The following is a 13,280-nucleotide window of genomic DNA, read 5'->3' on the forward strand; positions in this document are numbered from 1 at the left end:
TGCCGCTAGGAGAGAATTTTCTATCTTCCAAAAAGCTGAGGCTACACTTGCTGCACAATCTAAGGAAATTGGGATAAGAAGTCCTACTCTCCTTGCCTGTGGCAAATAGATGAGCAATTACTCAGGCATTCGGAGGCTCAAAGGCATCATTCTGAAATGTCTAGTCTATCACAATAGGAGGGGCCTGGATTTCTGCTTTGATTTGCTACTGTCATTTCTGATCTTATAATTTCATATGGAATTAAAATAAAGCATTTTCAAACAAAAATGTTTAGGCTTTTGAGCTTGGGATTTGATGAAATCTCCAAATATCCAGAGCAAATTTAAGGATTACAAGCTATAACAAGCACGCATATGAAAGCATGACAAATTAGTGGTAAATATCCAGTATTGATCCCCCCAATATAAAATAGAGCATTTTATTTGCATTGCTCGTAGTCTTCATTAGCTAATGTTTGAATTGACCTTGGAATGATAAAATAGTCAAAGAAAAGAACGTAGCACTTTTTTTTGCTGTCATTTCATGGAGCCAAGAATGTTATTCGTCCTTCTGAAGAGTGGCTTTATTTTTAGCTCCATGTAGCACTCTAGATGGATGTCCTGTCTGTTTCTACAATGCAGCCCAGATAACCCAATCACATCCAGTTTTAGGAACAAGTTTTTTTTTTTTTTTGGTTTTTAGTACATGCAGCATATGAAGTTCCCAGGCTAGGGGTCGAATCGGAGCCACAGCTACAGGCCTACACCACAGCCACAGCAACACCAGATCTGAGCCGCATCTGTGACCTGCACCAAAGCTCATGGCAATGCCAAATCCTTTAACCTACTTATCGAGGCCAGGGATGGAACTTGCATCCTCATGGATCCTAGTCGGGTTCGTTACCACTGAGCCACAATGGGAACTCCTAGGGACAAATTACTTTTGTTCCAGCTGGGAAGCATCAAGCATTGCTAGACTAGAGAGGAGGTATTCACTTTCCTCAATGAGAAAATATATGAGTTAATGACATTTCCATATTACATGTCAGTTTTCTTTCTGAGGTTTTGGGTTTTGGTGTGTAATTTCATGGGTGTATAGGAGACTGATAGGCTCTACTGCTTGTAAAGAATAGACTCAGATAAAATACTAAGAGATGGGGAGACTCTAAGGCCATGAGAATAAGGACAATAGGAGCCTCCTCGACCCAGTGAAAAATGCACAGCCGGGCTTCCACAGGGCCTGGAATTTAGGTGGGAAACCAGAAGGCATTCATGTAGTTTCAGCATCCTAGCAGCAGAGGGCAGTGGTCTTCCACACTGAGTTCTGCCATTGACCCAATTCAGAGCTATGTCAGGGCTAACTCCTTTAGGCTCTCAGAGGTACTTGTTAAATTATCTGATTCTAATTTTCCTTTTGTTACAAGATCATTCACAAGACCATTCGCTGATACTTTAGCACTAATAATGCTGAGACATTCAAACTTGCAATTGGAAAGAAAGGAAGGACATTTCAAGCTTGTTTACATGGCCAGCTGGCATAGCTGCAAGACAAAGATCTTAAATTCATCTGCAATTCTTTAGCTATTTTTCCCTCTGGAGATGCTGCTCTTTCTCTAAGAAGCTAGCTGGTCCTTGCGTTTGCATTGGGTTCTGCAGAAAATGACCTCTGCTGTCCTCTGGTGGCTGGTCACAAAGCCAGGTTTGTGTCCTCCCTAGTAATTTTCCATCACTTCTGGTACTGTTGTCTTAGAGTACAAAGCTAAGGGTACTGGGCTTCCACACCTATGTGTGATTTAAAGCTTACATAGGAGAAAATGCTCCACTAACTTGACTGACCAGCAACTTCCCCTTTGCCAAGCACAGCTGTCAGTACCAGAAACCTGGGTCTAAAGGGCTGTGTGAACCCCATGCTCAAGCTCTGGAGAGATCATCTCGAAGAACATTCTCCTCTCTGTGGTCAGTTGTAGCATCTTCACATTATTTTTTGCTAGTGATCACTGGGCACCTGTCCACAGGCTCCAGGACTTGGTTTATACCCCTTCTCTAGCCCAGCTTCCCATCCTTCATGGGCTGGGAAGAAAATCACTAATGAGAGGAGTTCCTGTTGTGGTGCAGCAGAAATGAATATAAGAACCATGGGGTTTAGGGTTCGATCCTTGGCCTCGCTCAGTGAGTTAAAGACCCAACATTGCCGTGAGCTGTGGTGTAGGTTGCAGATGCGGCTCGGATCCAGCGTTGTTGTGGCTGTGGTGGAGGCCAGCAGCTACAGCTCCAATTGGACCCCTAGCCTGAGAACCTCCATGTGCCACGGGTGCAGTCCTAAGAAGACGAAAGACAAAAAAAAAAAATCACTAATGAGTATCCCTACTTTTGATTTCTTTTTTGGGTTTTGTGTGTGTGTGTGTGTAAGTGCGTGTGCGTGTGTGTGTGCGCACGCGCGCATGCCCTTTTTAGGGCCACACCATGGCATATGGAAGTTCCCAGGCTAGGGGTCTAATAAGAGTTGTGGCCGCCAGCCTACACCACAGTTTGTGGCAATGCCGGATCCTTAGCCCATTGAGCAAGACGAAGGATCAAACCCACGGTTTCACTACCTCTGAGCCTCAATGGAAACTCCCCTTTATTTTCTTAAGGTGGTGGATAAGGATAAAAAAAAAATCTCGAAGATGAATTGTAAAGCTTTTTTTTGGATAGTTCACGATCATGAAGATAGTGGGGGAAATGTACCAAATACCATGGCAATGCATTTTAAACTTCTTTTGAAATCTGTCGAGGGATACCAGTTAGGATTGGAAACTCCAGGGAAAGAGATCATCCACATGAGTCTTCTGCTTAATACAGCATTACTTTAGAAATCCTGGCTCCAAAGGATTACCATTTTGACTCTTCTCTCTCATCTGAAAGGCAGAACTTTTGGCATAAAATGATCTCATGGGCTTCGATTCAACGTCACAGTAAGAAGGAAGGCATACTATCCACTCCATCCCCAGTACTGTTAGGAAAGCTTACAGAATTTAGAGCCTTCTCTCACTCATCCAAAGATCCTAACCTATAAGTTCCCATTGTTGCTCAGCAGGTTAAAAACCTGACTAGTTTCTGGCCTCGCTCAGTGGGTTAAAGATCTGGCATTGCCACGAGCTGTGGTATAGGTCACAGATGTGGCTCAGATCTGGCATTGCTGAGGCTGCAGCTCTGATTTGACCCTTGGCCTGGGAACTTCCATATGCTATGGCTGCAACCCTAAAAAAGAAAAAAAGAAAAAGAAAAACAAAAATCCTAGCCTAGAGGGGAGGACTCCAGCTGCTGACAATGGCCATAGGCTAACTTAAGAATCATTTTTGAAGGAATTCCTTTTTCAAAAAATAATTTATTTAAATACTTGAGGCCAAAATAGTTCTAAAAGGTATTCATTTCTTTAAGTTGCCCTCCAAGCAAATGTGCATTTAACTCCACGAACACACTATGACTTCATAGTTTTTTTTTATTATAGACTTTTTTATCCACATGAATGTTAAAGAAACTACAACAGAGTTAAATACCATTTCTGGATAACATGATTATATTCTTAATTACACTCAATAGTAAACTGTAAAATATTTCCAGAGGAATACAATCTTCATTCATACAGCAGGCAAAGTCGCAGAGAGGAAGGGACCACATGTAAGTCTGTCCAGTTTGCTGTGAAAAGCAGGTGTGTTACAGCTAATGCCATCCTCACGGTCGAAGTGTGATCCCCACTCCTAGGACAGGGCTTGTGTTGTCTTTTCCCCAGGAGTCACATCTTCAGATGTAAAACACAGTCTCGGAGAGTGGCTCTCTCCCTTCGGGGGATCCCCTGGAACTGTCTGTGGCTTTCCCACCCCGGTTGGCTAACGGCACTCCCACGCTCTGGGTTCGGTTGGCCTTGAAAAACACAAAGACTCAAACTTTGGTTCCACCAAAAGATGCGACAAGCATTGACTGCTCGGGTTGGCTCCCCCCTCCCCCCACTAATGAATGGCCGCTACAGTCTATTGTACATGGTTGTCCATGCTGCCTTGAGGTCACTTGTCCTTGGGTTCTCCCGAACCTGATTTTTGTATTCGATTCCCCAGCCCTTTCAATTTGCAGTCTCTGTGCGGGTCAGAAGTGCTTAGGCTCTGTCTTACAAGAAAACGAGAGTAAGTGGTTCTGGGCACCTGGGATAAGACCAAAAAAAAGCACAGAATGACAACCTTGGTATGATAGAATCAGATAATTGAAAAGCAATTTTTTTTTTAAGGGTCACACCCATGGCATATGGAGGTTCCCAGGTTAGGGGTCAAATTGGAGCTGTAGCTGCCGGCCTACACCACAGTCACAGCCACACCAGATCTTTAACCCACTGATCAAGGCCAGGAATCGAACCCTCAACCTCATGGTTACTAGTTGGGTTTGTTAGCCACTGAGCCACAACGGGAACTCCTTGAAAAGCATTTAAAGTAATATTTAGCATATCCTTAAGACATTTTTACTATAGTTTGGATAAAATGTTTAAACAGTAAACATGAAAGTATCTTCCTTTTCACATATTGCTCTCTTATTTCCTAATATATTTCACATATTATATATAAATATAACATATTTCACATATTGCTCTTTTAGTTCCTAATATACTTCAGATATTATTTTCTAATATATTTCACATATTGCCTGCTCTCTTAGATTGTGCATCTCAGCTGACCTTGACCCAGACTGGAATTATTACATTAGAGTGTGCTGGTGTGCTATGCTTTCTTTACAGTAAAGTCATTTTGCTGGGTTCCAGAAGCTCCAATTTATTGTTGGGCAAACATCAAGCAGCCTGTGGTAAAACGGACAAACAGAATTTCATATGCTGGTGCCCTGTGGGCTTTGGCTGGATGGTCCAAGTTACAGCTATTTTTCTTGTCTTGGTGTGGGGGCAGCTATAGAAATACGAAGGAAGGTTGGCAACTCAACATCAGTGAAACCACTGGATTGGTTATTAACTGCGCATTTATAACTGATAATAGAAGATGTGAATTAGGCCACCATTTTAGGTCACAAGTCAGAGGAGAGCAGGTGAAGTGTGGGTTGCAGAGCCAGATGGCCTGGTTCAAATCCTGCTATTTGGGTACTGAGAGCCCAGACAACTTACTCATCTCTGTATTTTTCTTTGCTCAGCTGTAGAATGGTGAGAGGAGCAGTACTCTTCTCAATGGGTTGTTCTGAAGATTAAATAAGATAATTGACATATAGCACTTCACTGTCAATGGACACTCTTGAAAGAAACTGTCCTCTTTTGTCTGATGACAGATGCAAGAAATGGACATGCCACCCCCCTCTTAATCTTTGATGCTTACAAAAGGAAGACACAGAGTGTTCAATGACAATCCCTGCACACCCTTTTAAGGTCTTTTTCTTGCTATTATTTTCATAGCAATTATCCTAGAAGGGAAATAAAAATAACGGGAGTTTACCAAAGGGCTAGATATTAGCATAGGGAAAAAAATCATATTATCAGGCTCTCCAGAAGGAAGCAAATTAGCAATTAGTGATGAAGAAAATGCAGGCATAAGGCAAAAAGTAGGTGGGTCACACCTTTGGAGGTTATATATGATTCTGAGCAGATTTTAATAAATTAGCACCTTTATGGGAAAGGAAAGAGAATCTGGCAGAAGAGTGGCATGCAAAAGTGATAGTCAAAATTTTAGAGTCTGCAGAGACTTTGATCAGGTTTGGCCAACCCACATTTTATAGACAGCATGAACCTCATGAAATGATATTCCTTAAGATAACATATGGAGGTAGTGTCAGATTTAGAAGTCAGACTCTCTCAAAGCCAGTCCACTGAACCTAGGAAGATGGAGAAGGGGCTTAGACCTGTATTGAAAATCCTGGCTCTGTCACTCACCAGCCAAGTGACCTCACTGAATCTCAGTGTTCTTATGTAGCAAATGGGGATAACAGGAGTTCCCGTGGTGCAGTGGAAACGAATCTGACTAGGAAGCATGAGGTTGTGGGTTCAATCCCTGGCCTCGCTCAGTGGGTTAAGGATCCGGTGTTGCTGTGAGCTGTAGCGTAGGTCGAAGACGTGGCTCGGATCTGGGGTTGCTGTGGCTCTTGTGCAGGCTGGTGGCTGTAGCTCCAATTGGACCCCTAGCCTGGGAGGCTCCATGTGCCCCGGGTGCGGCCCTAAAAAGACAAAAGGCAAAAAAAAAAAAAAAAAAAAAAAAAAAAAAAAGGAAAAAAAGAAAATGGGGATAACAAAAGAGTTGTAAGGATCAAAAGGGAGAATGTGGCAAAGATCTTAACCTAGTATCTAGCATAGTTAGTGCTCAAGGAATGATCATTATTGTTATTTCCAGCTTGTTCGTCAAGTTTCTGTAGGACTATGAAGGCACCATATCTCGTGATTTACTTCCCAAAATGATCGAGTTCTTGGTGAAAGACAGACATTTCAACCAGTTACAGGGATGACATTTGCATAATGTTAAAAGATGCTTGGGAAAAAGAGAATGTAAATAGGCGTTAACATCACAATTTTTTTTTTGGTCTTTTGTCTTTTTTAGGGCCGAATCCTCGGCATATGGAGGTTTCCAGGCTAGGGGTTGAATTACAGCTACAGCTGCTGGCCTATACCACAGCCACAGCAACTTGGGATCTGAGCCGCATCTGCGACTTACACCACAGCTCACCGCAAAGCCAGATCCTTAACCCACTGAGCGAGGCCAAGGATTGAACCTGTAACCTCATGGTTACTAGTTGGGTTCATTAACCACTGAGCCACAATGGGAACTCCGATGATATTTGGGGTGCAGATTTCACAAAGATTATACTGGAGGGTCTGTGTAGGAACTGGAGTACAGAAACAACCAAAGGTAAAGAAGACTTTCCGGAGTAATTCTGGTGTTCAAAAGAGTTCCAGATGAGAGAATAATACACACAAGATTTTGAGAGATTTTTCAAATCACTTCCATTGCACTTGTGAGCTCATGATAAAGCAAATGTGCAGAGCAGTACAATGTCTAATCTACAAGGGATTGCTTTAGGAGGTAGTCTGAAAATAAATAAAATAAACTACAGTTTACACAGCTGGTAGTTAAACAAATAGAATTCATTGCCCCAAAGGGGACTATGCCTAGGAAAGATTTAGATAAATCCATGGAGGGAGTTCCCATCGTGGCTCAGTGGTTAACGAATCTGACTAGATGAGGTGGCGGGTTCAATTCCTGGCCTTGCCTCAGTGAGTTAAGGATCTGGCATTGCCGTGAGCTGTGGTGTAGGTTGCAGACTCGGCTCGGATCCTGAGCTGCTGTGGCTTTGGTGTAGGCCAGGGGCTACAGCTCCGATTAGACCCCCAGCCTGGGAACCTCCATATGCTGCAGGAGTGGCTTTAGAAAAGGCAAAAAGACAAAAAAAAAAATTTAAATCCATGGAGAATAGTTTTTTGTGGTTTTTTTTTTTTTTGGTCTTTTTAGTGCTGTACCTATGGCATGTGGAGGTTCCAGGGCTAGGGGTCAAATCAGGGGTGTCGCTGCTGGCCTACACCACAGCCACAGCAACGCAGCATCCAAGCCACATCTGCAACCTACACCACAGCTCATGGCAACTCCAGATCCTTAACCCACTGAGCGAGGCCAGGGCTGGAACCTGTATCCTCATGGTTACTAGTCAGATTGGCTTCCACTGAGCCATGACAGGAACACCAAGATCTTGAAGGAGTTATCAAGGGAAAGTTAAGAATATTCAGCATATATGCCTACGTTTTGAGGTTGGTATTGTGAAGAACGACAACTTGGCCCTTCTAATGGAATTGCACAATTAGCGTCCTGGTATGGGTGGACTTTTATTTTGATTCAACATGGAATTTCTTGTATCCTAATGCAGGGCAAAAAAGATTCGCAGAGCAGTGATATGTGGCAGTACTTGCTCAGTTTATTAAGTGGATTGCCTGTGGTTTTGAAAAGCTTCCTCCTCTTAATAGTCATATTGGAATCCACTGGGTAGCAAGCACACAGCACACTACCTTAAGGGTCACTCTTGCATAAGACATGAATGCATCAGCCCCTAATTTGGAAACCTGTGGTCACTCAGCAAGATAGAATTTGTCTCTCTCCCTTGGCGTAATGATTTTTATTTTGTAATCTCTCTCGGGGTAATTCCTTGCAGGCTTGGCATGTTGAGAATCAAATACTGCCTCTAACAATATGGTTGTGATTCTCTGCTTGGCTGATTTAGCTCAGCATTTAAGTAACCACTAATCTTCTGAAAGCACCAGGGTCTACTTAGAGAAATCCCTGTTGTCTGCAAGGATGGAAACAAAATCAGCATGGAGGAAGCATTAGTTACTAAACACAAATCAATCTTTTTTTTTTTTTTTTTCCACCTTGCTGTACACTATGTCACCATCAAAGGCGTGGTTTCTGGGCAGTAAGTCTTCATTGTGTTGGTGTAGGAGCAGCTCGTGTCTGGCAAGCAGAGATGAGCTGGGGAAGTGGGAGGAGTAAAAAGAGAGTTGATTGAAGTTCCTAAGCATGAATCAAACTATGTTCTAATGGATGAATGACAAATTCGGAGTAAAAGAAGCCAGACCCTTTGAACTAAAGTTCAAAAACGGGCAAACCCAATCTTTTGGGGGGCAGGGGAGGAACTGGGCAGGGGCATAAGGTAGCTATCTGGGTGCTAGAAACCTTAGTTCACTGAGTTTTGATTTGTAGACTTTATACTTGTTTAACTTGAAAGATTTATAGGCCTTAATGAATGTGGTGGGTTTTTTTTGTTTTGTTTTGTTTTTGTTTTTGTCTTTTTAGGGCTGCACCTGCAGCATATGGAGGTTTCCAGGCTAGGGGTATAATCAGAGCTACACCTGCCGGCCTACAACCACAGCCACAGAAACACAGGGATCCAAGCGGCGTCTGTAACCTATACCACAGTGCCCAGCAACACCAGATCCTTAACCCACTGAGCAAGGCCAGGGATTGAACCCACAACCTTATGGTTCCTAGTCAGATTCATTTCCACTGCACAATGACAGGAACTCCATGAATATGTGTTATACTTCAATAAAAATGTTATTTAAAAAACCACATTCCATATATACTCTTTGACTTGAAAGAAAATTAGTAGGACACTTTCAAATTTTTATACATATGTATGGGTTTAGCAGCATTCATTTGGATGATTCTTTTTTACATTTTTATTTAATTAAAAAATAATTTTGTTTGGCTGCCCTGTGGCATATGGAGTTCCCAGGCCAGGGATCAGATCCGAACCAAACTTTCAACCTATACTATAGCTCCGGCAATGCTGCCAGATCCTTTAACCCATTGTGCCGGCAGGGGATCCTGGCACTCCAGAGATGCCGTGGATGCTGTTGATCCACAGTGGGAACTCCATGGATGCTTCTTGCTTTGATTACTTTGAGTTAAATTATTAGAGTCTGAATGTTCTAAAAGTATCCATTTCATGATGCTGGTACAAACCTGATCTATAATAATGAAGAGGAAATAGCCCAAAGTCAGCTTCAGACTTAAGAAAAAATACTTGACTTTATAGTATGAAGCCAAACTCACAGGTCCATTTGTGTATGATTTCATGGAGATGAAAAGAGAATGACATTCTCTTGAGCATCTCAAAGCAAAAGGACCTATTATCTGAGCAACTCTGTTGTGAAACTTCTGCTCACAGAAGACCAGAAGTTCATGTACAAGGAGCAAGTAGGCACTGCATTTAAAGCCTGGAGCCCTCAGTCTCTCCCTGGTTTTGCAACAGAGACATAAAATATCACATTTCTCTTTATTGTACTGTTCCCTCTGGGTAAAATTAAAGAAAAGCATATAAATGAGAGACTGTCTTGGAAAGAGTTTTGAGCTCCTAGTGAAATGTGACATACATGTAATTATTTAAGACAAATACTGAAGATTATCACCAATAAAGATGATGGCAAGAAGTAGGACTGTCACATGCACAGCGTAGAAGAGGCTGGTGATACGTAGAAGAGAGGCACGAAGGAAAGAAAAGGAACCATGAACCTGCTTTGTACAGAATTTCTTTTTTGTCAATACATTCGATTGAGTTGGAAAATATGTTCCAGAGGGAGGGAGAAGAATCATTCTGATGGGAACGAATAAAACTGATAAATGACCACAGTCCTAGTTGACCACAAGCACTTAGAAATGGCACTTCTGACACTGGAGCTCTTCCCTGATTTAGCACCTCCAATTTCTAGGTCAACCTAATGCATTGTTACAGACATGACAATGTCCTAGTTTTTCCATTGCTTCAGTTCTAATAGTTATATCTATCTTTTTCCATATAATCAAAACATTGCTTTTGAAATGTTTGGGTTTATTCTGAATATAGTCATTGAATGTTTACTGTCTTCTTTTCCTTAGGAGTCAAGAATGTATCTGTCTTTTAAATTGCTGCCAGGTATGTGACATTGGATCTGGTTTTGGCTATAGAGAAACAAGGGTTGTTTTAGGGAAAGAATGAATGACTGCTCCTGCTGCAGAAGTTCTCAAACGTCTATATTGCTTGCAATTATTCACAGCACCATCTGTCAGTAACTCTCTGAATGCTGGATTGCAGGAAGACGTTTTGGAAGTAGAGAAGAGACAGAGAAGAGATAGAAGAAGCAGGGCTCCTGAGACTCCAATTTCCTTCAAGGAGGTCAGGAATCAGAGTGCCCAGAGGAGCAAGAAAGCAGAAAACCTCAAAACAAGGAAGATCACATCTGCAAGACGGAATGGAGAAGTTCCTTAGCTTTAGGAATTTTCCACAGAATTTATAAGACACACTTAGCTATTTATTTAGGAAGTCCTATGCCCTCAATGAAGTTCAACAGTATATTGGCTTAAACACAGGATGGAACATCACCAATCCCTTGGGCTATTTAAAGTACATCAGTATGCATCTATTAACTCCAAATTCCCAGGCAAACTATAGCCTTTGGAATGGATAAGCAATGGGATCCTGCTGTGTAGCATTGAGAACTATGTATGGTCACTTGTGATGGAGCATAATAATGTGAGAAAAAAGAATGTATACATGTATGTGTGACTGGGTCACATTGCTGTGCAGCAGAAAATTGACAGAACACTGTAAATCAGCTATAATGGGAAAAATAAAAATCATTATTTAAAAAAATAAGGTACATCAGTAAAGAACACAGCCAAGTAACAGTTCAGAGAGTGAAGGCTAATCTCTTTCCTCTGGTGAGCTCACCTTTTAGCTTTTGCTGAGATGGGCACCAAGCTTTTCTTTCCTGATCAAGCTTGCAGCATAGGGGATCTGTAAGACAAAAACAAGCAAAACTATCCAGGTAAGCAGCTACATTTGGAGAGAGATGTGTAATGGAGACTCTTCATCGTGCCTAACAATTTGAATGCCAATGGGTCCGCCCTAAGAGAAAAGTTCTCTATGTGCCAGGCACTATGGGGCTTCTGGGGTATAGCATTTCTAAGGCTTGTTAAAAAGCATATCAGGAGTTCCCACTGTGGTTCAGTGGAAATGAATCTGACTAGTAACCATGAGGTTGCCGGTTCCATCCCTGGCCTTGTTCAGCAGGTTAAGGATCCAGCGTTGCTGTGAGCTGTGGTGTAGGTCGCAGACATGGCTTGGATCCCGCATTGCTGTGGATGTGGTGTAGGCTGGCAGCTGCAGCTCTGATTAGACCCCTAGCCTGCGAACTTCCATATGCCGTGGATGCAGCCCTAAAAAACAAAACAAAACAAAACAAAAAAGGCATATCAAAAGCAGAACAGGTAATCACCCTAGCTTGCTGCTACAGTTAGCCTCTGAGGTTCCTATATGACATATCATTTAAGAAATTTAAAAAAATTTGTGTTTAGTAATGTGGTATTCTTATTTTTAATTAGGTATGAAAACTAAGTTATAATATTATAATGTATCTCCAAGGTCACAAAACAAGAATATTATTATACATTAGTTCAATGTAATTTCTCATTCAATTAGAGAGATAAAATAAGCGATTGTTATAAATTACAAATTTTTCTCTTCATGACTCAGTGGTTAACAAACCCAACTAGGATCCATGAGGATGTGGGCTCGATCCCTGGCCTTGCTCAGTGGTTTGGGGATCTGGCATTGTGTGAGCTGTGGTGTAGGACAGTGGCTGCAGCTCTGATTCGACCCCTAGCCTGGGAAATTCCATTTGCCACAGGTGCAGCCTTAAAAAGCAAAAAACCAAAAACAAAAACCAAAAAAACACAAATAAGATTAACTAAACACAAACTATTACTCTGGGTAATTTCCTGATAACTACTAAGAAGCATCAGAAATCACTGCACCGAATGGAAAATATGACCCTTGATAATTCTACCTGGATAAACTGGAAAAGTACTTTTCAAGACTGGGGCTTTGAATGAAAACCTATTTCATTTGATAGGCTGCTTTTCATTAGAAAATTCAAATGGTTGAAATTGGACTACATATATTATTTAGATTTGCCTTGCCATTAACCCCAGTTATGTTTCTTATCTGCATCATTACAAGACTACATTTAGGACTCTAATGATATGAATTTATCTCACACTGAAAGAAATATTCAGCCTTCTAGAATGCAACATGAACTGTGGCTGATATTACGTAAAAGCAAGGAAGGAAATAAAATTATAATTATTCAATTAGGCAAGATTTTGAACATGGTTATATGTATTCCCCACATTCACAGCATATTTGTGTTTTGCTCTCTTGATCTACCAGTCCATATATACGAACCTTTATTAATGGGAAAGAGCTACAAATCTACAATGATGCTAGTGACTCAGATTAGCTGGCCTATTTTGCCATAATTGGTCAGCTGAATCAGTCTTTTTTTTTTTTTTTTTTTTTTTTTTAAGGGTAGCACCTGTGGCATATGGAAGTTCCCAGGCTAGGGGTCGAATCCGAGCTGCAGCTACTGGCTTATTCCATAGCCACAGCAACACCAGGTCCAAGCTGCATCTGCGATCTACACCACAGCTCACAGCAATGCTGGATCCTTAACCCACTGAGCGAGGCCAGAGATTGAACCTGCATCCTCACAGGTACTAGTCAGATTCTTAACTGAGCCACAATGGGAACCTGGGACACACAATTTTTTTGATGAAAAAAAGAGAGAAGACTAAAATTGCCACCTGACTATTTTTATATACAATCACAGCACAGATATATATGATAGGGATATATATGATAAAGGCCATAAAAGCAGCATTGAAATTAATGATTCATATAGGACTGTAAAAAGTTCATGGTTTAGGATAAGAGCTGAGATCGGCTAGATAACTATGACAAGAACAGTTGCTCAGGGACCTACT

The 13,280-nt window shown here is 41.6% G+C and overlaps 1 protein-coding gene across 1 annotated transcript in view; it reads right to left on the reverse strand.

Annotated features, from left to right (window-relative positions):
- SKOR2 (SKI family transcriptional corepressor 2) overlaps positions 3,452 to 13,280 on the reverse strand; it is a 46,999-nt gene continuing 37,170 nt past the window's right edge. The window contains exons 7-8 of the mRNA XM_021092785.1: positions 11,188 to 11,253; positions 3,452 to 4,157 (exon numbers count right to left, since the gene is read on the reverse strand). Coding sequence (XP_020948444.1) covers positions 11,191 to 11,253 — 63 coding nt within the window. The 3' untranslated portion in view covers positions 3,452 to 4,157; positions 11,188 to 11,190. The remainder of the gene's footprint in view (positions 4,158 to 11,187; positions 11,254 to 13,280) is intronic.

The sequence above is a fragment of the Sus scrofa genome, chromosome 1 (assembly GCF_000003025.6).
Source record: "Sus scrofa isolate TJ Tabasco breed Duroc chromosome 1, Sscrofa11.1, whole genome shotgun sequence".
NCBI lineage: Eukaryota > Metazoa > Chordata > Mammalia > Artiodactyla > Suidae > Sus > Sus scrofa.